Here is a 25,611-nt window from a genome sequence, read left to right as displayed (position 1 = left end):
TTAAAATCAATGGGAAAATCCCATAGAAAATATTCCGGTGGAATATTTTGCGTGGTAACCACTGCTACCAGCCAGAAACTCGACAAGGGGGGACTGGACAGTGCCCCCTTAGAAACAGACCCAGGGGCAATCGAATTAACCCCTTCCAGTACTTCCACAATATGATGGTTTGTACTGGTTCTGTTCACAATTTTGGACTAGTAAAGTCAATGGTGACTTTACATGCCCTGGGAGACAGCAGTCAGTCCCAGGGTATGGAGTCTATGTTTGGGGGTCACTATGACACCCCTGTGTTACTGCACTGAGGGTGCTGTGTAACACATACCCAAAAAATAGATGATACCCTATGGAGTAAAAGATCCTATAGCCCATAAGCACACAAAAAGTCAAAGACGTACCTCAAATCATGCTTAAGAGTGGGAGGAAAAAGAGTCTCACTCTTAGGAGAAAAAAACAAACCCCAAAAATCCAGCAAAGCTGCTGGGGGACTCACTAGGTTTGGGAAATTAGCCTTATAAGAGAATTCTCCCTAACACCTTGCGAGAGTGGTGCTTGGGATACCCACTGTATAAGAAGGAGACGGCTCTTAAAAAAGGCAGTGCCTATTGCAGCAGGAAGCTGGAATTGCCTTAAATATTGAAAAAGACATTGGGCCTCATTACAAGAATGCTGGTCTAGAAATAGCATTGCTTTTATTTCCGTACCGGCACCCTTTACCGGACCGGTGTAGTCCATATCACGATGCTGGTGTTACCGGCATAGCCAGGGACCCACCGTGCCCGGCCACACCATTGCTGGTATCAGCGTTAACAGGCAGCAGCCGTGCCAGCGATACCGGCATGCCGGAGTAACTCCACATTAAGAGGTGCATGGACACGCAACCACCAGCATGTACATGCCAGTAATAACAGATACAATGATACCGGAAACACCGGCATCGCGGATCAGGCGTTAAGAGGATTCTGGTGTGTAGAAACCTGCTACAGGTGCTCACAATCAGCACATGTGGAGGCAATGTACTGTGGCAGAGCAGCAAAGGACCACTCCCATACCCCACACCCCTTCCAAATCCACAATGCTACCATTAGCATTAGCAGTACTGGAGCTGGAGAACAGGTCTGCACAGCTACTCATTGAGAAGGCAGGAGCCAGATGATGCAGCAGAGGCGCATGAGGAGAAGGAGGGCCATGCTGGCCCAGCACATACCCAATGTGCAGCCGGTTGTACCCTGCAGGCAACCACCAATCCCTCACCTAAGGGCCACCCCATTTAATCTCACCCCCGCTCAGATCCACACCCTGTACCTGCTGGACGTGGACTACAACTATAGTGGGCCTGATGCATGATGACCTGCTGAGCCTAATAAATGTCTGGACAGCCATCTCCCCTTGCTGAAGGTAGTGTATGTGCTACACTTCATTGCCACACGCACTTATCAGCACACAGTGGGTCAGCTGCATGGCATCTCCCAACCCTGTTTCTCCTGTGTGCTCACCCAGGTGCTAGATGCACTCCTGTCCCACGTACGCGACCACATCAGCTTACCACGGACTGCGGAGGAGGTGAATGCAACAAAAATAGCATTCCATGCACTTGCAGGCATGCCTAATGTAATTGGTGTGGTCGACGGCACATATGTGGAACTGGTTGTCCGGTGGGCGATGGAGGTAGTGTACTCCAACAGGAAGCTGTACCATACCCTCAACGTACAGATGGTGTGCGATGCATGCAAAATAATCACACATTGCTGTGCAAGATTCCCAGGCTCCACACATGACTCCATGATGCTGCGCAACTCCACGCTGTCCCGCTACATGGCACGACAACTGGACATCGGACCTGGCTGCTGGGTGAGTCTAACCACAGGGCCATGAGCAGTGTTGAATTGGGGGGGGGCAGTGAACAGCATAGGCAACCTGGCTGCTGGGTGAGTCTAACCACAGGGCCATGAGCAGTGTTGAATTGGGGGTGGGGGGAGCAGTAAACAGCATAGGCAACCTGGCTGCTGGGTTAGTCTAACCACTGGGCCATGAGGAGTGTTGAAATGGGGGCGGGGGGCAGTAAACAGCATAGGCAACCTGGCTGCTGGGTTAGTCTAACCACTGGGCCATGAAGAGTGTTGAAATGGGGGCGGGGGCAGTAAACAGCATAGGCAACCTGGCTGCTGGGTGAGTCTAACAACAGGGCCATGAGGAGTGATGAATTGGGGGGGGGGGCTGTAAACAGCATAGGCAATCTGGCTGCTGGGTGAATCTAACCACAGGGCCATGAGGAGTGTTGAAACATAGCACAGCATGACATGCAAAAAGAGCGGACTTGCAAACCGCATGCATGAATCCATCATCACTCCTGCAAAATCCCGTAACCATTACCAAGCATCCATTGAAGTGCACAGAGACTGGATAGGCCAATAGAAGGCTAAGGTAGATGAGGAATAAAACCAAGCAAACTCATCATCCACAACCTGCACAACATCAAACCTCACACATAGAATGGAACATGACCAAACACAGCGTGCTTTGAATTTGCTACAACACAGTAATAGCATGCCGAAGCGCAAGGCCTTCCCAGCCATGCCTCCACGCATTTAACAGACACAGTGCACACATAAGTACATGTATTAGGATTTTTACAAAACAGAAATCACATGTACCACAATGCACCACTCATTAGTGACAATGAATGACATTCAAAAACACAGTAAAGTAATTCACAAGTCATGATGGTCAGCCAAAGAGAAAACTATCTGCCATACTGTAATTAATAGTGCACTCACATTCCACAGGTACACAGCTGTCAGTATGCCGGTCATGCCTCCTTAAGGGACACCTTCAAGTATAATGCGTTAAGTCCAAAATACCAAAGTGCTACAAATCTTGACTACCACCAATATGTGATTACGAGCTGCCGACCTCATCCAATGTAGCTTCATTCATTCATGCAAACACCCACCCAGCCGTAATGTTGTTACGTAACCCTTTACCTGTCACACATACTACCAATGGATATCTGACCTTGTCATATGGGTAACAGTGTAGATGGAGTCCTGTAGATGTAGATTGCATACCATGAAGACCACTGTATAACAAATGTAAATGAGGCAAATGTTTACAGCAGGGGAGTTGCTAGGTCTGGAAAAGACCCGGGGCTAAGCTGATGTCGGAGCTGTTGGGACTGGGGGCTAGCTAGCCTTTTGGCTGTAGCTCCTGAGATTCTATCCGGGGCTACAACCAAAAGATCAGGGGCTATAGCCCCCTTAGCCACCCCCTAGCAACGCCCCTGGTTTACAGTGCCACTGTATAGGCATAGTCCACTTTCATCGGTAACACATTAATGAGATTTGAGCCCATTGTTGTGAGCTGTATTTGATTTGTAAGAGTACAGGTTCACAGTGAATGGCCCATGTGACAGCAACTACACCTAACCCCCTTCCCCCATGCATCTGCCCCAAGTTCACTTACAGGGTACATAGCCAATTACATATGCCATGTACAGTTACAGTTATAATTCCCTATGCATAATTGACTTATCAAATGAACACTGTACAGCCTGTGCCAACATGGAATGACCAAATAAATCACAAGTAGCCTTTCTCTTGCTCCCATGCAGGTGATGCCGAGTATCCCCTGATGGCATGGCTCATGACCCCAATCAGACAACCACACAGCAGGGGCACGAAGAGGCCTACACCATGCACATCACACTGAGCACGTGACACTATACATGATTAAATGCACTCACACTGAATAAGCAATGTCCAGGTATGTTTCTTTGAAACACCAGGTGTATTGCAACATGATCAACTATGTACAGATGTGAATGACAATGCCTACCACTACAATCCCACACCCACTCCCCAACTACCCTCACTCCCCCTCCCCAACTACTCCCTCCCCACATGAACAAGAACCATGGCCCATTTACGCCCCCTTTTAGGTGGATGGGGTGGCCCTCTGGTGAGCGATTGAGCCGCTCGAACGACGAACAGGGCTACTTTGCATCTAACTCGTCGGTGTTGTGCTTGAGGATGGGGCCAGTCAGGTAGTGACGTGGCTTTGTTCCGCAATTGCGTGGGCCAACAGGTTGATTGACTCCACCAGTGAAGACATGGCCCCATTGCCCTCCCTTACACGCCTTGCCAGGTAGTACACCCCCTCTGTGGCTCTGCCCAGCATTCGTGCAGTGTTCCATAAGGTGTCCTGCATGGTCTTGCACGTGGGTTGAGACTCAGTAAGGTACTGCTGCACCAATGCATGCATTGCCTGCTGCTTTTCCTCCATCCTGGTGAGGCGCCCCTCAATGCCACGTATATGGCAGAGTCCCGGTTGTGGCTTGGGGTTGGGGGGTCTGAGGGTCTGGGGGGCTGAACACTGCATCATCCACATAGCTACCGTCGCTGAGTGTGTCGTGCACACTGGCCTCCACAATGCTGTGGGCTCCGGATACTTGGGTTGGTGGTGCAGGTTCATCCTGCTGGTTGGGGCCTGGGGAAAACATGTTCTTCCTGCTGGCTGGGGGCCGGGGAAACAGGTTCTTCCTGCTGGCTGGTTGCCAGGGGAAACAGGTTCATTCTGCTGGCTGGGGGCCGGGGAAACAGGTTCATCCTGCTGGCTGGGGGCCGGGAAACAGGTTCATCCCGCTGGCTGTGGTCAGGGGAAACAGGTTCATCCTGCTGGCTGGGGTCCAGAGAAACAGGTTCATCCTGCTGGCTAGGGTCTGAGGAAACAGGTTCGTCCTGCTGGCGGGGCTGCTTGACAGCAGGTGTCTCCTGCTGGCGGGGCTGCTTAGCAGCAGGTGTCTCCTGCTGGCGGGGGGACTGGGCCAAAGGTGTTGTGGCACGCTCCGGTCTTGTGGTGGATGTGCTTGAATCCTGGGTCGAGGTGGTGGATTTCTTGCGGCTGACTGTGCCCGCATGTTCCCCTTCGCTGTCAGATGATGTGCCTGTGGGGGACAGTGAGACAGGGCATTAGTAATGGGTGTGGATCCATCAGACAGACATAAATGCTAGTACATTCTGAGTCATGTGCATTGTCACAGATATGGTGAAGGGCATGGCATGGTGCACACATGAATGTGTGAGGGAAGCAGTGTGGGTGCATGTTTGTAGTGTGCCAATGGAGTGCACAGTGTCTGTTGCCTGGGGTACTGGTGTTAACCGGTTTGGGTGTTATAGGCATGCCACACGAGCCGTTTGACATGTTCAGCGTGATTCAGCGCGAAGGGACATGGTGGGTGTGATAAGTGTGCAACAGGTGTCATTGATGTGTGCATCTTGACATGGCGTGGCTTTGGCCATGTGGTTGCACGGCAGTGACGACAGCAGCTGGCCATTGTCTGGGTGATGTGTGACTATGTGCATGCAGATGCTACTTGTGTGGCCAATGCAGGGGACATGTGGGGTGTGTCAGTGGTGTTTGTTTTTGGGTTGCAGCCAAGTACATTGTACATGTGTGAAACAAGGTTGTCGGTGGGTGAAATGGCAGCAGGGATCAGGTTCCACAAATTTGACATATTGACCTGGCCATTTGCATTGAGGCTACAAGTTGTGTCATGTGACTTTGGGGAGACTCACCGGCATCATCGGATGTCGCACCTCCCGCCTCCGCATCTCCAACTCCCTCTATGGCCTCCATGTGCAGGACGGTGCTGCACGTCTCCTCCCATGCCTGCAGTTTGATAGGGGATGGTGCTCACCCTCCTGTGGCCAAGCCCTGGCTGCGCTGTGCATCAAGGAGGTTGCGGACACGAGACGTAGGTCGTCCCACCTCGTCTTGCAGTCTCGTACAGTCCGGTGTGTTGTCCCCACCGCCGAGAAATTATGGGCAACATCCTTCCATATGGCAATCTTGCGTATGTGCACTTGGTGCCACAGATCTGTGCAGAATACTTCATCTGCGTGCTCCACAAGGGTGTCAGCCAGCATGTTCATTTCAAGTTCACTGAACCTGGGCTTGCGGCGACGGACACCAGGTTCCCTTGCAGACATGCTCCTCTGTGTTGGTAGGTGCTCAGATTTTGAGTAACCCTCATGTGGACTGAGGATTGCAATGGATTGTGTTTTTCTAATGGTCACATTAGTGCATTTCCTGTTCCGGTGCAATGACTTTATTTCCGGTGCTGGTAATACCAGCACCAGTAATTACGGACTCCTCGGTGCCGGAGTGGGAGTCTGCGTTAGCAAGGATGCCGGTATCAGGGGTTTTGGGGCCGTTACAGGCATGCCGGTGCTACCATTTCCGGCATGCCGGAATGAGTGTGCATGCTGACTCAGAATCTACCATAGATTCCGGCAGCGGTGCTATATGGACACGCTAGCACCGGCATGCCAGTAATTTTGATTTTTTACAGGCAAACTCATAATGAGGCCCATTGGAAGCTGTTAAGAAGGCTGAGACCTTGGAGAAAATACTGTAAAGGCTCAATCCCCGTTTTACCAATGCAGAATAATAAAATGCAACACACCCCAGTGGGGAATGAGACTAAGAGAACATGTTGCAAGATTAGTATGTTTATATAAAGTTGACATCCAGAGAACTCTGCTGCCTCGAGAGCACTCAGGCAAACATAAATACAGTTACATGGAATTATAAAGTAAAGCAGCGTCATAAATGACGCAACTAACATAGGGTACTACAACAGTGCAGGATTGGCTGAGGAGTGATGGCACATATGTCGTTGTAGGCGCTGCTTCTTATGGATAGGTTGCCCAGATGGCGGGAGGGTGAGCGTCACAAGGTCCAGCTCCCTGTGTCCGGAGGGGTGAGGGTTAGGTCACGGCGAGGTAGAGTTGACATTAACTAAGCTGTCATGAGAAACTACCATTAGATATATAATAAACAACAATCATTAGTATACCTTTGAGTAAATCTTGAAAACCTATAAATTGTACATGTGATTACATCATCTTTCATTGGGACTTGTATGAGGTACAGGGCTTAGGGGTCTTGTTCTGTAGGATAACCTGGGTGAAGGGGTGGGTCTTTGCACAACAAAGCAAGTGGGGGGTACACCGACATTTGTTCGTTTTAGGACAAAATATACTATGACCGAGGTCTGCATTTAGTGGGGGCACTTTGGGGTGGGCCGCAGGGTCACACTTCTGGTACATCAAGAGAATACCTTAGGAGGGCACAGGGTTATATTGGCAGTCATTTTCCAACAGCGGGGGTAAGGGAGCAGGAGCAGGTTTTGTGGAGATGGATGAGCTACAAGGCATGGTTCAGGCCGGTTCACACATAGGATAGTGATCACAGAGGAAGGGTGATATGATACATTCTATTATTTGTTTCAATTATCCCCGGCGCATCCGTGAGAAAGGGATTTATGAGGATTTTAGACAGTGGAGAAAAAGGTGGGGGCCATGAGAGCCTTTTTGTATTATCGAAGTGAGGCCTAGTCCAGAGATGGAGACGAGGGTACACAAAATGGAAGTCAAGTGTATCCCGCAATAGCCCCACTTATGCTAATGTTAGCATACGGGCAATGGAGGCGTCCCTCGCTAATGCATGGGCAAGTGGGTTATTTCGTGCTGAATGTGTGAGGGGGGCCCAAACGACCCCTCACTCCCACACAATATGTTAAAGTAACCTGGCAGGATAGTGAACGAGGCACTGTTGATAAGAATGATAAGAAGTGGGAGAAGGTTTTGTGCATCCTTTTATGATCTTCATATTCCCAGCTCTTTGGGGAAGCCTTGGAAGCCAAGCAGCTAAAGGAACTTCCTGGCAGGAGAGTATACCAGGCAGGCGAGTCTGGGGCTCTTACCCAATTATACCAAGTTAAAGATAAAGAAGTCCTGACATGACAGTATACCAGGCAGGCAAGTCTGGGGCTCGAGCCTATTGTGTTACTTTTGAACAGTGAAGTGCTAAGAGAAGAGTGTGCCAGATTAACCAAGGAAAGGCTGGCACTTGCTCTGATAGTGTGGAAAGTCAAGGGAAGACCCATAACACTTGAAACTTTGTTTATTGAAGAAAAGATATAGAAACTCAAGGGAAGACCAATGCCCCTTGGAATTATTGACCTTAAGAAAGCTCTGGGGCAGAAAGATACTCCCAGAGCATGTGAATTGTTAGACTTGATGTGAACTGTGAACTGTGAAAAAAAGCTGAGAAAGTTCAGGAGCAGAGACCCCCACCCCCCCACCCTGAACTGTGGAATTGTGAAACCCTTGAGGGGAAGGATAATACCCCTTCAGGTAGTGGAAAAGTATAATTCTACAGAGGTCAAGGGGAAAACCGTATGTCTGAATTAGATAAACGGTGTGAATTGGAGAAAACTCAGGGGAAGAATCGCCCCCCTTTGAGATTGTGGGGTATGTCAATGTGACGTTGAAAAGTCTGAGACATCCAGGAGAAGGGAAGGCCCCCTTTTTCTGGTGAAACTTTATTGGTTTCTTTTACAATTTAGAACTTTGTGTTTGGAACTTTGGAAAGAAGCTGCAAGTGTTCAGCTAAAAGATATCCCCACTTCACGTTATAATAAGTTTAGCATGTGCGTCTGCTTAGGATTTTGGACACAGGACAGAGGACTCTGATTTGGACATTCTGACACAGACGTTCCGTAGTTCTGTTGATACAGGGAAACCCCTCCTAGAGTCAGGGATAGGTAGGATTTCCCCAAACCTCGTTTTTATTTAATTAATATAAATCTTTAACCAACAACAAAAATGCCACTGTGTCAGAGTCTTACTCTTTATCCCTTACATAGTCCATTTCACAAATGAGATAACTTCCATCTGGTTGTCCATATCCAACGACTCAAGCTCCTCCTCTTTGTTTTTCATTTGTGCTTTCTTTAGTGTTTACTCTTTGTGTTTGACTGGTTATTTTTTTGATCTCGCTGTTTTTCCCCTCCGACTTAGCTCTTCTTTCCTCATTATCCTGTACATTTACTCCATTATTAGTTTTCTTAGGTACCAGCAACAGAAGTCTCACAGAAATCTTTGTGAGGATTTCCCTTTCTTCCAAGCCCCCTTTTATTCTTTTTATGCACAGTAATTTCCTTTTCAGTCATATCATCCACGCTCATTCTCCTGTTACTGCAATTTGAACTCATGTTTGCAGCTACACATATACTACAAGGGTTTTCCTTCTCTTTTAACTGCAAGTTTGAACTTTCAGATATACTTACTGGGTTTGAGTCCCTCTCAGTGGGGTTCATTCTTATAGGCGATTTCCTTGCCTGCAATGTGAGATAAATAGGCAGGTGACTCTGCACATCTGCATACTGAGTTCCAGCGATTTCATCAGTTATTAATATCGGACCAGTCCTTAAATACTCTAATGGGCCAAGGCATACGACAGTCTGATAAGGTCATATTGTCACATTTCTGAGGCGTATGTTAACAATGAAAGGTCTATCCTGTGTTCCCCGGGATAAGAACAGGTTCCTTCGACTGAACAGCTGATGATTACGCAAAGCATGGAGGGAATTCCTGAGGGCCAAGGTGAGCAATATCCATAAACGTCTTGCGGATGTGTGTGCTTTGCAGGTAGCTATTGAAGCATTCCCGATCTCATCTGGAAGGTTAGGCCATCCCCCTTGGTGGCTTGCTACAAAAAGAAAAAAGGCCATTTAGAACATCGATCATGGAGGAATCATTTTCTAAATGTTGGCTTCCTGTAGGTATGCAGCCAAAAATCAGATACTGTACATTACACAAATATTTTATGATTACCTAATCAACAGGAAAAGGCAAAGCTACCATTGCTCCATTACTGGTTCTTATATATAAAAAACGCACGTTCAGAAATGACCATTTCATAAGCTAAAATCAAACTACTGTGTGCTAATAATTTGCTATTTTCTTGAATTTTAGGTTTTTATTGCACAACTTGTGTTGATTAAAACGAGGGAAAAACAGAACACATAAGAAAAACAACATATGAAAATGATTAGATCACTGTGCTTATCAGATTTGGAGGTTTGTAATCTTGCACCCACAGGAGAATCAAACAATATAAAACGTGAACATTGCAGGTGAGGGATGCCAGTAAATTAAACAAAAGTGCTACATAAAAAGGCTTACTGGTAGACTAGCTAGATGCTTTGTTTTTCAGACTCATCCACTTCTGTAGCTGGCATTTTATCATCCAGAAAACATCTATTAGTGACGGAGTCCGCTGACGGTTGATAGAGCTTTCAGGATAATAGAGAGCCGGATAACACACCGTTTGCTAAATTTAGCTCTGTATTTGGACAAACACGTGATAAAGCATTCAGTAAAGGGCTCCCTGCACCACAGGAATTCTAGGTCACTCGGCGCAACATACCTTGTTTATTTCTTTGTGTCTTTCTTGGCTTACAATCTCCTCGAGAACTTCTCCATCTCCCTTGATAAGCCTAGAGCAGAGACATACATCGAAAGGCAGTCGGTTATCACCTTGAGGCAGCAGGAGCCATTTAAAAAACTGTGTTGCCATTCCAAAAAATACTTTGAACAGCTACTTGAAGTAACAGTTAAGTGCATGTATTATTACAACAGATTCCTGTCCAGGGCATGCATCATTTTGATATTTCACATACCAACCTGCATTTGGAGATGAGGCTCCCTGTGGCTTTGTATGCCCCTTTGCACATTGCTTAAACTGGGTTCGTCATAATGAGGGCCGATGGACTTCAAACTCTTATCGTAACTCCACTGTCCACCCATGGAACTTGAAAAATGTTTTGGAGGGTGACTTACGTCTACAACAAAAAATACATATACTTTGCAAAACACACCTCAAAAGTGTGTGTCGCTTTTGAAACAATGCTTTGAAATGGCAGAAGTTAAATGAATGCGTGGGATACATAGGTGGGCAAACGACTACTGATGGATAGACAGCTGAATAAATCTGTTATTACATATGGATAAAGTTCAATCTCAGTTATCGGGTATTAATAGGGGCTGTTGGTGTCGGAATACCAAATATGCCTGATAACTAAATGTCAGTATTCCCGGTCTCAGAGAACTGGATCACAGAGATAAAAGGTTGGCTAACAGAGCTTCCAGACCTGTTGCACTTACAGGCACTCTGCCATGCAGAATCTCTGTTATCTTACATTTTATGAACTGCAATGGTATAATTAATGGCAATGGCTGGAGCTGGTTACTAACGTGGTACTGTTAATGGAATGCCAGATAACAGAGCTTCAACACTATACAAGTCCTTCATTGAAAAGAAAAACCCTAAATTAAGAGGTAACTGTGATACTGGTGTGGACATTGTAAGGGAGGCATGGTATCACATGTATGACACTGACACAAAAGGTACAATTTCTAAGACCGTTATTGAAGTTTCAATGGGGTTGAAGAAACTCCTACTTTGCACGATAACTAAGATGGGAGCAGTCTCCACCATCAAATAATAAATAAAACAGTCCTAGTTGCATCCGTCAAATCAAAATGGCCTATACTAACAAAACTTAATGCCTGCCCTATATCTTGTACAGAAAGGGAGAACAGGAGAATATGTATGCAAAAGAAAGTCAGTGTTCAAATATAAAGAATAAATATGGCTGAGTCAGTTCTCTTCCGCACTTTGGACAGCACTGGGTAAGGCGGTCCCTGAAGGCAAGTTGACACACTCTGGCTCAGGCTCTTAACACGCAGACAGTGCGTGTTTTTTTTTTTTCTACAGACCTCCGCAGGACCACTTCGACTTTCCAGCGTTCAATGTACCTTCCTATGTTATTTGCCCCAGTGCTTCCTGGTCTGGCTAGTTCACTGTATTAGGCACCAAAGTTTAATGTTCACTTTTTTACTTTCCCCTTTTCTCAGGGTCAATTTCAATCACCTCGCTTTTACAGTATTGCTGACTTTACAGCTATCATCATTTCAAAGGTAATTTGCAGGTCTGCCTTTCTTCGCATCGCATCCACACGCGTGCAAGCCTTCAATTGTGTGATATAATGTTGCCACTTCAATCTTACTTTAGCACACACCAGTCTCTCACGTCGCTTGCCAACTCACCGGCTGTGTTAGTTTCTTTCTTGTCGTTACTCTCTTCCAGATTACGAGTCAAGGTTAGTACCACAGGCTTTGCCTCGCCTCCCCAACTCTGCAGTTCACCCGACAGGGTCGCTGGTGTCCTTGAAACACAATGCAGCCTTCTTGTGTGGGATTCAGCCTTTTCCACACGTCTTTTGCAGCCTTTTGGAGGCAACAACCTCCTGCAGGGAACTCCTGGGGTTCTCCACCTGTGGCCCTCGTCCCTCGGTCCATTGCACTGCTCCAGTAGGTTTGCCTTTGCCCCGGACGTTCTGCTCTTACTCGTGTTCCACCTCGCTCAGAGTGGGTCTCTATATTCCGCCTTTTATCTGTGTGAGGAGAGCTAATTGGTATCAGATGTATGCACTTAGAGTCAAGTGCCTGACTTTGCCTGACCCAATTAGAGTGACATGTCAATACGATATCTAAGAGTTAGCATTATTACTCTCAGTCGCCCTCTTCCTCGGCCCAGTGTTTGTGTGGCAAGGGGCGTGTGGGGGGGGGGGGGAGTTGGGACACCATAGAATCCTATGTAATAGGAGGGTAATGGGATCGGGAAAGGGAGGAATATCGCATCCCGCCACCGGTTGCCTCACCCCCACTTACCGAAGACCCCTCATTCAGGTGATCCTCCTGCACTGGTCCACCCCCAGGGTCTGGATCCAAAGGCGATGGCCATGTCCTGGCCACCTGGATGACAAGTCCCTGAGGACTAGCAGGTGAGGTGAGACAACCTTTGGTTTCTCACAACATGAAAGTGAGTTTTGTGATGGAGCACAAGGCACTACCTCATCAAGCATTGAAAATAGTGAATTATTTTGGGAAACTCAATTTAGAAAAATCCTATGTTTCGATTGCACTTCTATATGAAATCACACAAAGTACTATTATACTGTAAACACCAAAAAGTGATGGAAATCATTGACGTGATCATAACCACTAGGGAGACATTTTACATTGTATTTTTTAATATCCCCAATTTGCCCATTATGTAAGGGGACCAACCATAAGTCAGGATAGGCCCTTTCCCCAAGGGAGCTGTCTCTACCAAAAGAATACAAGCAACACCAGACAAGACCAACACATGTCTGTGGTTGCAAGTGTTCCCATGGCCTGGGGATATATCATAGCCTAGTAATCTTGTGTGGCCCCAATATAGGGTAAGACAGGATTAAGGAGGATGGAGGTATAGGTGAGGAAGCATCAAAACCTAGTCTATTTAAGCTCCCAGTTCTTCACCCCTCGCCCATCCTGGCAACTGTTTTGAAGTCCATCAGTCAACATCGCCAACATGTGTGAGATGAACGTTGTACATACGTGATTTTGATAGCGAACATTAACAATGATGCCTAGGCATGCTGAACAACAAGTGGCTATATAGCAATGCGTCCTGAACAAAAATTGGCAGAATAGCGTTAAAGAAGAGGGAGAGAGGTAATAAAGAGCAAGGGCCTATCAGTAAGTCAGTGGCCGGTCTCCAATGTGGTGTGCTTTGACGATCAGGGTCTTCGGTATTTCCCCAAAGTGCATGAGGGAGAGGTCCAACCTAAGTGATGGAGGTCATTTATTCCAGAGTCCTGGCGAGTTGCACGAAGAGGCCAGTTTTCTAATTTTCTCCTTGCAGTTTGTGCTTCCCAGCTGATCTATGCGGCTGACCCGATGTTATGCTTGATTTTTGCTTGATGCAAAATGGCGCGGGCGCGCAATGCATTCTGGGAGCGCTCGGAGGCATGTTGGATATTTACTTCACACCACAGTGAAAGGCTGCACACATTTTGCTGAAGTGTTAGATTCACAGTGCTGAGGCAAACATGCTTTTCCAAAACCTGGTCCATATGGTCAAGGCCATTTCTGCTGGGAAAGCTAATGTTGTTATGGCTTGCTACTGTTCTCCGTGGAGCGTGTTTTTAGAGCAGGGAGGCTCTGTGTTCCTTGAGGGGAGCTCTCGATTGACCCAGCTGGCAACCAACGGCTGTTCCTCAACTGCGCAGGTGCAATTTCCAGAAGGTTCGAGAATTAACTCCCCTTTGTGGAGTGTCTATATATGCAGAAACCCAGAGGGGGTCAGGTGAGACTTCAGCCAGAGAAGGACGCTCCGTCTGGCCTTACTGTGAGCTGTGGCACTCTCGGCCTGGCTGTCCCCGGGGTCTTCCAGCCGCTTCTGGACGAGATGAGGAATTATATTACGCTCACAGTGATGTATTTATTTTTTTACTTCTTTACTTCTTCTGTGATCCATGTCCATGTTAGTTTTATGAGTTATTTCTATGTCCTTGTAATCTTTGAATAAATAGCCGTAAAGAGCTGATTATCTTCTAAAGAGTGCATGGCTGTGAGTTATTGTAAGTATTTGCTCTATAATTGCATTGGTGATTTATGGTTGTTCCGTGCACTTTTCAGGGGAGAGCAATACATTTTGGCGCTGTGAGCAGGGTATTTGTGATGACGTGTTCCAAATATTCAAGAATCTGTTTGAACGTAGATAGGCCGGTTATCTTGCAAGCAAAAGTAATTTGGCAGTGAGTGTTGAATTGTGTTAAGCTGTTTTTTTTCTCTCTCTTTCCTTGCTGGTGTGTGCGTGCTTGTGGGAGTGATTGCAGTGAGAAAAGAGAAAAAAAATATAGATATAAAGAGGTTTTGTACCATTATGCAGTAATGAATAGTTTGTTCAGGAAAAAGAGTGTTCCCGCCGGCGGTGAATGTTCTGATGTTATCATTCCAGGCTGGAGTAAGAGTCCATATGATAAGTTGGCTCAGGCATGGGCATGTGGTGCCGGTTTAAGTGAGACTTGGGATCAAGGATTGGGGGATGCCGATCCGGCTGACGTAATGCATGCTTGCAACAAGTTTCAGTAGAACGTGGTAAAGAATGTGCGGCATTAGGCAGGCGAGGTTGGGTTCTTTTGCATGCTTAAAGGAAAATACATCAAAGGAATTTGGACATAAAAAATGAGGTTTTGCGATTAGAAAGAGAGCTGGCTGCAGAGAGGCAGACTGAGTTAATGCAGCAGATTCAAATGAAACTGTTTAAAGATAAGGCAGACACATATCAAGCGGTGGCCAAGAGGTCAGCAGTCAGAGTAGCTCATTATAAGTATAGGAAAAGACGGGAAGGGGTCAACAAAAGAAAGGTGGCAACTGTAATCGCTACCGATGGTGCAGACTGGGATCCGGACAAGTGGGATGGTGATATTTTTGATTCGACCAGTCTAGAAAGTAGTTCTGCAGAAGAGTCTGACCCCAAACCAGAGTTGAAACAGAAAACAGTGGCAGCGAAGCCTGGTAGAAGGCGGCGAGCCGGACCACACCCGCAGAATCCTGGTGGTGGTATGGTGGATTTAACCACTTTTGAAGATTACACACAGCAGGAGGTTGGGGAAATTATTACCCGTTTGAGGCAAAAATCTGGGGAAGCTTTATTGACATGGATGGTGAGATTGCTAGATGGGGGTGCTGCAGGGTTGTTGGTAAATTCTACTGATTCACCGCGTTTTTTACCCCTGTCAATTGACACCAATGTACAGGAGGTCTTAAGAGCAGGACCGCCCCCTGATGCAAATGGTCAAAATACGCAGGTGTCTTTGTTGCACCTGGTAGCCCAAGCATGCAACCGTAAATACCGCATTACCACAGACTGGCCTAGTGAAGAAACAAAGTGGTATACATTGAGAGAAGCAATTCAAAAAGTCAGAGAGCATGCTATGAAAGAGGCGATTCACATAGATGCTCCTGATCACATGGGAGCCGAGCCGCTCTCAGTTTCAACTCGCAAAATGGTGATTAGAACTGCACCACCCGCATACAAAAGTATCATTATGACTTTGCTCGTAGGTATGACGGGCAAGGCTACCTATGAGGTAGCAGATGCCATTCGGCAACTTGCAGATTTGGGAGAGTGGGACAAGAGTGATAACAAGCCACGGGAGAGAGAGGGGCGTAGTGAGAGAAGAACTGAAGGCAGGAGGCAAGATAGCAGAGACTCACGCGTGTCCCGAAAAGACATGTTTTTAGCTTTGTTAAAAGATGGTGTGCCACACGAAGAAATTGATGGCATTGAAACCAGAGTAATGTATGAATTATACAAAAAATGAGGACTTGCAGCAAAAGAGCGCTATAAACAGATTAAGAAGCAAGTAGTCACCACACCACAGGGGGACACCTCACCTTCCGCTCGTCCTGAGGAAGAACAAGAAGAAGGGTCTATGGGGACACCTTCCCCGTATCAGCCAACATACGCTGATTTGAGAAAGGTGGTGAGTGCAATGCTAGAGGCGGAGTCAAGTCACACTCATTCGAAATTTGACTAGGGCTACGGCCAAGCTTCGGCAGCGTCTGCCCACATAAAAGTGGATAGGCGGCCTCATGTTGATGTTAAGATTTTTTGGGGGCCAGGAAATACACAAGGGGTGCAAGCATTGATAGACACCAGGGCGGAGGCCTCTTTGATTCATGGTAATCCGACACAATTTAAAGGCAAACAGTTTACAATTACAGGTTTAGGATGAAAGGAGACCCCTGCCGTGCAAACGCAAGTGGAGATGAAAATAGGCAATTTAAAGAGGCAGAAATACCAAGTGTTGATTGTCCCGATACCCGAGTATATAATTGGCTTTGACATTTTGGAAGGGCTACCCTTGGGACTTGGCGGTAAAACGTACCAGTTTGGGGTGAGTGCATTGATTTGTACCCCCATTACTGTAGGCAAATTGAAGATGCCCCCAGTGCAAGTGCCAATAGCAACCAAGCGGGTAGCAATGAAACAATACCGCATTCCTGGGGGGCACAAGGAAATTTCAGACACCATCAAAGAGTATGTGGAGGCGGGTGTATTACGCCCTATCACCACCACATGGAACAATCCTCTCTGGCCTATTAAAAAAGGAGATGGGTCGTGGAGGATGGCAGTGGATTACAGGGAGTTGAATAAACCTACTCCTCCCTTAGTGCCCGCAGTCTCAGATGACATTACTTTGATTGAAAATGTCCAAAAGTTTGAGAGGACTTGGTATGCAGTGATAGATTTAGCCAATGCATTTTTCTCTGTGCCAATTGCTGATGAGTGTCAAGAGCAGTTTGCATTTACGTGGGGTGGACGTCAGTACACTTTCACGAGACTACCCATGGGGTACATGCACAGTCCGACTATCTGTCACAGGCTGGTGGCAGAGCACTTAGACAAGATACCGTGTAAACCTGACATACAAATCTCTCATTACATTGATGATATTTTGATCCAGGGCAAGGATGAGCATAGCGTGCAGAGTCATCTAGATGCCCTTATAGAAGGATTGAAAAAGGAAGGGTGGGAGATTAGTCCGAGTAAAATCCAAGGTCCAGCTGAAACAGTGATATTTATAGGGATTCAGTGGCATCATGGGCATCGAGAAATGGTGCCAAAAGTTCGACAGAAAATACTTGAATTCACCACTCCAACGAACAAAAAGCAAGCTCAGCAGTTTATAGGACTGTTTGGGTTTTGGAGACAGCACATTCCGCATTTAGGGCAGATATTGGCACCCCTCTATAAGGTGACACGCAAGAAATATGAGTTTCAGTGGGGGTCACTGTATATCATGTGGACGCGCATTGTGCCACAGATTCATTAGAACGTTGGTTTAATTCTGTTGCAGATGAACACACCAAGATTTCCTCAGTGGATACAGAGGCTCGGGAGGATGATATGGAGGGTTTGGCCAAATGTTCCCATCAGAAAAGTGGGCACCTTGGAGAAAAGGCTACTATCAGGTGGGCACAAGCTTGAGGCATCGGTCTTCCTTTAGAAGTAGTGAAAACATTATTTTGCAATGTCCCGTGTGCCAACACCAATTACATAGACCGATACCTCAAATTGTTCCAGGTACATTGAGAAGAGGAAAATTACCAGGTCAAATTTGGCAGATTGATTATATCGGTCCTATACCAATCAGCAGAGGTTGTCAGTATGCATGCACTATTGTGGATACCTACTCGGGATATTTGATGGTTTTGCCATGCAAACGTGCAACCCAATTGAATACCATCAGGTTGTTAGATCAGATCATATTACATTATGGAGTGCCTTTGTAAATTCAAAGTGACAATGGGTCACATTTCAAAGGCAAACTAATCCAGGAATTTTGTCAGGAAAAGAGCATTGAGTGGGTCTACCACATCCCCTACCATTCAGCTGCGTCAGGGCTAATTGAACGAATGAATGGGTTACTGAAAGAACAGTTGCACAAATCTGGAGACGGCAGTTTGGCAGGCTGGCGTGATCATGTGTTTGATGCGGTGCAAGTGCTGAACAATAGGCCTGTGTATGAACATGAAACTCCTTTGATGCGATTAATGACTCCTACTTTGCAGGTTCAACCCAATTCAGTCAGAGAAACACTATTATACTGGGAAATCACACCAGGTTCTTTAGCTCCCTATCGGGCAACTCCAGAGTCAGCAGGGGTAGACTTGCATTCTAATGAAGAAATCAGATTAGATCCAAGAGGAATAGTTGTTATTGAAACCGGAATTGGAGTACAGATTCCCCCAGAGCATATGGGATGGATTGCCCCTAGATCTGGCCTAGCATTGAAGGGAGTTCAAGTGTTGAGAGGGGTAATTGATGCTGATTACCAAGGCGAGATTAAAGTCATCCTAATGAATAGTGGTGATCAGTTGTTATCAATACACAAGGGTGATTGAGTGGCCCAATTGATAGTTATTCCCATTAAGTTGTCCATGATTAAGAAAGGGGAGCCTCCTACAGTGTTAACTACCCGTGGGGATCGCGGTTTTGGCTCTTCAGACAGCATGGTACCGGGTGCAAAAGTGTGGGTGGAAAAGCCAAGTGGCCCACCAGTGCCAGCAGATGTCATTGCATCAGGCAAAGATCAAGTGGTTTTTAGTAATGGAGCCTGGTAGAAAGAAATGGCAATATGTACCCGCAGACAAATGTTACCTAAGAGAGTGGTGTGCAACACTGATATCTCTTTTCTGGGTTTGCCTTGTAGATCCTGGGTCTGGTTGGTGTGACTGTGGCACTAAATGGACTCCATTTGGGAGGGTTAGACAGCCTTCTGTCACCAGCAACAAATGTCACATCTGTGCCAGTTATCAAGGGGATACTGATGGTGATGAATAATGTTGTCCCCAAGCAGCCCTATGCCAGTGCTGATAAGCCCGCCAGACCGAAGACATGGATCTGTGAAATGCGACAAACACATCAAGAAAAAGTGAAAACGACCTTGATGCCAGTTGTGCAGGAGCCCTTTGTAGGACGGAGGAAACACTCTCCTATGATAACCCAAGAAGAAAATATGTGGATATATATGTGGATATATCTAGCACAGCAAGTACTGAATATATGACATTTTATTTTTACGGATGTGCCCAATGCTGAAGCTTTCACTACGTGTTTAGTAGCGGTGCCGACGCCTGTTCCAGTTTTAAAGCATATCTTCGGCGTCACACATAATGATTCTTTAGTTCAAGACTCAGACATTAGATAATCTTTTTCAGTTTATGAATACTGTATGTTCTGCCAAGAGACGGACAAGAAGTGGAGAAATTTGACACGTGTGATCACGTACAACATAACCCACGGTGATCTGTGTTATATGATGACGTGTAATGCACAAGAAATTGGTAAATGCAGACAAATAGAGTTGACCAATCAATACAATCATACTACGTTCGAGAGGAGACTGTGTTCGCGAGTATCACGCAAATGCACCAGTGTAAATAATACTATGTCCTGCAATCATACAGTGATAACTGCTAGTCATTTGAATCATGTGAAACTTCCAACAGGATGGCTCTTTTCATGTGGTAACATTTCATCTACTTATATTCCAGCTAACATTTCTGGAGGTCCATGTGCTTTGACTCGATTTGGACTAATGATGTTTCCTTTACACTCAGCGATAACTCGAGGCAAAAGGTCAACTTTTGAATCTGTAGGGCCATCTCCTGACTGTGATTCACATGTACATTTGCCATCAGAAGCTGAGGTTTTAGCATTAACCCTTTCATTAGTAGGTGTTTGGGGTTTAGCTGCTGGAGGTTACAAATCTTTGATGAAATTAGCGTGTTTAGTAGTTAAGTCTTAATCATACTTCGCAAGCTTTATAAGAATTACTCCTTGATAGTCAAGTTATTAGAAAAGCAACTTTGCAGAACAGAGCTGCTGTTGATCATCTATTGCTGAAACATAATTTAGGGTGTAATGCCTTTGAAGGTATGTGTTGTTTCAATTTAAGTGACCACTCACGATCCATCGAAACTCATATTCGAGGTTTGAGGGATCTCATTTCTCAAGATCGTAACAGAAATTGGTGGGATTGGTTATTTTCATGGATACCTGATATTGGGGGTAAACTGTTACATTTTTGCTTGCATTTTTATTATACTGTCTATTATAATTGCTTGTTGTTGTTGCATTCAATGTATTCCCAATTTAGTTTTAACATTTCGTAGGTTTCAGAGACCGGTTCCAGTGTCACCTGGCTACGGAAGATAAATATCCAAAGGGTGAAATTGTTATGCTTGATTTATGCTTGATGCAAAATGGCGTGGGCGCGCAATGCATTCTGGGAGCGCTCGGAGCCATGTTGGATATTTACTTCACACTGCAGTGAAAGGCTGCACACATTTTGCTGAAGTGTTAGATTCACAGTGCTGAGGCAAAAATGCTTTTCCAAAACCTGCTATGCGGTCAAGGCCATTTCTGCTGGGAAAGCTAATGTTGTTGTGGCTTGCTACTGTTCTCCGTGGAGCGCGTTTTTAGAGCAGGGAGGCCCTGTGTTTCTTGAGGGGAGCTCTCGATTGAGCCAGCTGCCAACCGACGGCTGTTCCTCAACTGCGCAGGTGCAATTTTCAGAAGGTTCGAGAATTAACTCCCCTTCGTGGAGTGTCTATATATGCGGAAACCCAGAGGGGGTCAGGTGAGACTTCAGCCAGAGAAGGACGCTACGTCTGGCCTTACTGTGAGCTGTGGCACTCTCGGCCTGGCTGTCCCTGGGGTCTTCCAGACGCTTCTGGACGAGATGAGGAATTATATTACGCTCACGGTGATGTATTTTTTTTTTACTTCTTTACTTCTTCTGTGATCTATGTCCATGTTAGTGTTATGAGTTATTTCGATGTACTTGTAATCTTTGAATAAATAGCCGTAAAGAGCTGGTTATCTTCTAAAGAGTGCGTGGCTGCGAGTTATTGTGTCTGTCTGTTTATGGGTTGAAGTATTTGCTCTATAATTGCATTGGTGATTTATGGTTGTTCCATGCACTTTCCAGGGGAGAGCAATACACCTGACCTCCAACCTACAGACTGCAGTCTATTGATGGTATTCTTTGTTTAATCCTTTCTGACTGTACCTTCATGGGAGGAGTCCCGCACATACCTGGGTTTTCTCCTCCTTTATTCCTGTTACCCCACATTTGTCACCCACAGACCATTTTTTCTTTTTTGTTTATGTTACCAAATTGTATTCTTTGGAAACGTGTTCCTTAATATGCAATTTGGCAACATACTGTTGGGATTTTAGTAACATCCTGATTTCAGCCTGGTTAGATCGTTGCTTCCGATGGTCTATTGTCCTCCCGAAATTCGGAGTTGATCGGACAGGCATGATGTTGCTGTGTCTGATCAACTCTTGGGTATCCTATGTCCAGTCTACCAGGTCTTTCTCCGCAGCCTCCCATCTCCTTCCCATCCCAACCTTCTGGGTCTCTCCTACTACCTCCGGTCACATGCTCCAGCTCGTTTTGCCAGTCATCTCCAAATGAGCGCCTTCTCCATATTGACAAAGTTTTATGCTGCATCCTCCTCCAGTTATGCGGCTCTGATCCCGCCTCGGAGCCTCGCTTTGGCATAAGGGTACTCCAATGTGTCTCTCTATACAACTGGTATGGTGATTGGCTGATGAGACCTGCCTCTGGGGATGGTTTTCAGTTTTGATGTGGGATTTGGGGTTGTTTAACCCTGTCCCTATCCCGGGTCCTCTGCCTGCACGTCACACCCTGGCCCTACTTCATGTCTTAATTCAGGCCCCACTCCATCCCCCCTGTGGTTCCACAGTGCAAGTGGACAAAAGCGTGTCCCCACCATTTTATATGCGATTGTGACACCTGCACGAGGAGAGCTCTGCATAAAGGCGCTACTGAATCCACGGGACTGCCCTTCAGGAACCTTTAGGATGACAATGGGAGGACTCCCTGCCTCCCCCGCATGCGATATGGTGGTGGTTTCCAGTGGATCCTCCCTGATATGTCCCTGAGCCCAATATCATCTAGATTGTGGCAGCACCCGGCCTGCATGGCGACCCCACCATCCACCAGTAAGGTCAGGCAGGGGTCTTGTCAGGTCACATCACAGAGCAGTTTTATTATTATCCTCAGTTCTAGCAATGTGGGCTACAATCTTGAATCTCTGGTATTTAAATCTCAAACAATGAGTGTGGATGAGGACACTCAATTTGTACTGTACTGATAAAAAACGTTACTTAGTTTGATGTAGAGGGTTCATTAGCAACTATAATACAGCTTTAAAGGGGAGTCCAATCTGGTGAAAACGGACATAACTAGCGATTCCCATTTTGCCTCCTGAATGCCACAGCAGAATCAAACCTGTAATTGCTCGACATTGCAATTTAAGATTGGTAGTTTAGTTTGAAATTACTATTTTATATCAAGCAGCATATCAGCAACTTGTCTTGCAATTAGAGAAAATGTTTGACATTTGTAGATAGCGGCAATCTTTTCTGAAAAGACTGACAAGCTGTGGGAAATGCAACCCTCAGGCCTGGAAGGAACGGTGACGAACACTTCAGCGATTTAATGATGTCTTCATCACAAGCCTTGGGGTAACTGACCTTCATATGAAGCCGTTCCCTGTGCTTTAGAGGCAGGGTTCTATTTTAGGAGCGGACTTGTCACGCATCATTTCCTTCAGGCGGACGTTTTCTGCAGAGCAAGTGATGCGGCTGGTGAAACGGGGTCCATTTCATTCTTTAGATTCTCACTGACCTCGCTTCTCTTGGGAACAGACTCATACAGGAATAGGACACTTATTTGCCAAAGCTATGTAACTCAATTAGACAGCTTAGTGTGCCCTCCAAGCGCTGCATGAGCACTTACAGAACGCATGAGACATTCATTATGCACCAATTCCAGCACCTAAAAGTACATTTTTATGACTTGCAGCAGCAATTGTAGATATTTCTAATTTTTAAGGGACTCCAGTATGTGGTGGACAGCCCCGTGAGCAGGGCAGCGCCTCCTAAAGGTTCAGGCTACAGAAGTATAGCTCGACACTTGTCGCCACACTCCAACCCGTACATAGCTTCTGGCCATGAGTGCATGGCTTTAATTTCAAAACATGAAGTTTGAAAATGAATTCTTAAAAATTAAAGTTTTAAAATACACCTTTCTGTACACTTTACATGGCTAAGCCTTTACATTTGAAAATGTAATTCTCAAAATATTGTGTTATCGTACATTTCATTGTTCACATTATGGCAGCAGACCTTTTCTTTCCGCTTTCCTGCTTTATAGCTCCCTGTCCTGTCCTACCACCCTTCCTATGATGCATGTCGGCCCAGCCTTCCTATGATGCATGTCGGCCCAGCCTTCCTATGATGCATGTCGGCCCAGCCTTCCTATGATGCATGACGGCCCAGCCTTCCTATGATGCATGTCGGCCCACCCTTCCTATGATGCATGTCGGCCCAGCCTTTCTATGATGCATGACGGCCCACCCTTCCTATGATGCATGTCGGCCCAGCCTTCCTATGATGCATGTCGGCCCAGCCTTTCTATGATGCATGACGGCCCACCCTTCCTATGATGCATGTCGGCCCAGCCTTCCTATGATGCATGTCGGCCCAGCCCGTGGTCCTGCATTTTCTTTTCAAATGTTATAACAGGAGGAGGGGGCACCAAGTGGAGCACCCAACTCTTACTCCCCTTCTGACCTTGAATAAAAGGTTTCCTTTTAATTTTAAAATCAGGCGGCCTCCTCTTGCTCGCATGTTTGAAAAACAACCTATTTTTTATATATATTTTTTTAAAACACTTAACTCTTTAAAAAATAATAATCATTGAGCACCACATACCCAGGTAATTACAGGGCAGCAGGGATATGCAACCTGTGCCTTTACGGATGTTTTGAATGATGTTGGCTTGAGTTGATGGGAGTTGTAGTCAACTGGAAAGCAAAGGCAGACACCAGTAGTACAGATTGCATTACAGAATCATTCACATAGAAAGATGGTGCTCGTCAATTTCTCTCATGGCCCCTTCCAAGCCTACAGCCACACAGCCCACATGTTTCGGAGCCACAACTCAATACATCTCTTTAACAAACTAAGATACATTTCGAACATGACAACTCTGCAGGCATTTTTTGAGAAACATAATGTCCTGTACCTTGTTCGTCCAGTTTCTGGGTCTACCACTCTCCGTATGACACTTTGCTTCGCATCCCATTCCTCTTTTGTCATTGGCTTCATCGCTTGAATCCGGGATTTTTGTTCATCTGTCAAAACTGGAAATTATATTTATATTTAAAGGGGTGACCTCTAGCTACACACTTAGTCAAGAGCAATCTAGCACAACTATGCACAATAAGATCAGTTATGAAAAATCTTTTCCAAATATTGGCAAAAATAAATGCCTTGCCCAGGGCAAATCACTCACACCCCACTGCAAATAATAAATCTTACAACGTGAAGACATTTGTTTAATTTATTACAAAAGTGTAATCTCAATGATGCCTACGAACGTGACCATAAATCAATGTCAAATTGTGGACGAAGATTTTGTAATTCATTTCATTTTTATGGAGAAGAGCATGTGGGAGTGTGATAAGTAATGTATAGTATGAATCAGACTAGTATGACTATTGTTTGCACAGCCTGTAGCGTCCCATGTGTCAGCAGGACGCCCGTTTAGGCCTGTTCAGGCCAGGCCGGTATTCAGCGCATTACGCTGCCTCTTGTCCTATTGTTTGGTAAGATCACTTGCTTTTCACTTTTTTATCATTCATCTGGTTCTTTCCTTTTTCCCTGGTGGTGCCCAACATAAGGCTATATTCCTCAGTGTTATTTAGACAACTAAATAATGGTCATGACTCATTAACCCTTAAGTGTTCTCACAAGATCTAATTCTCCCATATACAGTGTTCCTCCTCCTCATGTTTGATGCGCCCATAAGAGTAGAAGCAGAAGCAAACTTGAATTGCATCCGTTCAGCACTAAATCAAGAAAGGGGAGCAGGGAGAGTTGGGACACCAGAGAATCTTATGTAATAGGAGGGATAATGGGTACGGGAAAGGGAGGAATAGTGCATCTCGTCACTGGCTGCCTCACCCTCACCCCCCACTCCCTGGACACAGGTGATTCACCCGCACTGGTCCACCCCAAGGGTCTGGATCCAAAAGGCGATGGCTGTGCCCTGCCACCCGAGAGAGACCCCCGGGGTATGAGCAGTACCTTGCTATTGGCAGTCTTTATCAAACTACATATGTTGGACATGGTATTCATCACCGAAACCTGGTTTCATGATGGATCTTGTAAGGGAGGCATGGTATGACACTGACACAAAAGTTACAATTGTAAAAACCTTTAATGAAGTTTTAATGGGGTTGGAGAAACTCCTACTTT

The 25,611-nt window shown here is 45.9% G+C and overlaps 2 protein-coding genes across 5 annotated transcripts in view; both read right to left on the bottom strand.

The window, feature by feature from the left end:
* Positions 1 to 3,902: 3,902 nt before the first annotated feature.
* On the bottom strand, positions 3,903 to 6,379 carry LOC138492481 (serine/arginine repetitive matrix protein 1-like). Its single transcript, XM_069619648.1, has 2 exons — positions 5,574 to 6,379; positions 3,903 to 4,942 (listed from the first exon to the last, which is right to left on the bottom strand). The coding sequence occupies exons 1-2, from the start codon at positions 5,632 to 5,634 to the stop codon at positions 4,467 to 4,469; spliced, it is 537 nt and encodes a 178-aa protein (XP_069475749.1). The 5' UTR covers positions 5,635 to 6,379; the 3' UTR covers positions 3,903 to 4,466.
* A 2,219-nt stretch (positions 6,380 to 8,598) lies between these two features.
* ARL6IP4 (ARF like GTPase 6 interacting protein 4) overlaps positions 8,599 to 25,611 on the bottom strand; it is a 73,997-nt gene continuing 56,984 nt past the window's right edge. For 3 of the 4 annotated variants that reach the window (XM_069619644.1, XM_069619645.1, XM_069619646.1), the window contains 3 exons: positions 24,377 to 24,494; positions 10,276 to 10,345; positions 8,599 to 9,555 (listed from right to left, as the gene is read on the bottom strand). In XM_069619644.1, coding sequence (XP_069475745.1) covers positions 9,499 to 9,555; positions 10,276 to 10,345; positions 24,377 to 24,494 — 245 coding nt within the window. In that variant the 3' untranslated portion in view covers positions 8,599 to 9,498. Of the gene's footprint in view, positions 9,556 to 9,752; positions 10,192 to 10,275; positions 10,346 to 24,376; positions 24,495 to 25,611 lie in introns of those variants that run through there. The other variant, XM_069619647.1, reaches the window with a different exon arrangement.

The sequence above is a fragment of the Ambystoma mexicanum genome, chromosome 10, assembly GCF_040938575.1.
Source record: "Ambystoma mexicanum isolate Mex_15411 chromosome 10, UKY_AmexF1_1, whole genome shotgun sequence".
Lineage (NCBI taxonomy): Eukaryota > Metazoa > Chordata > Amphibia > Caudata > Ambystomatidae > Ambystoma > Ambystoma mexicanum.
Note: the sequence above shows the minus strand (reverse complement) of the source record. Positions and strands in the feature narration are given on the sequence as shown.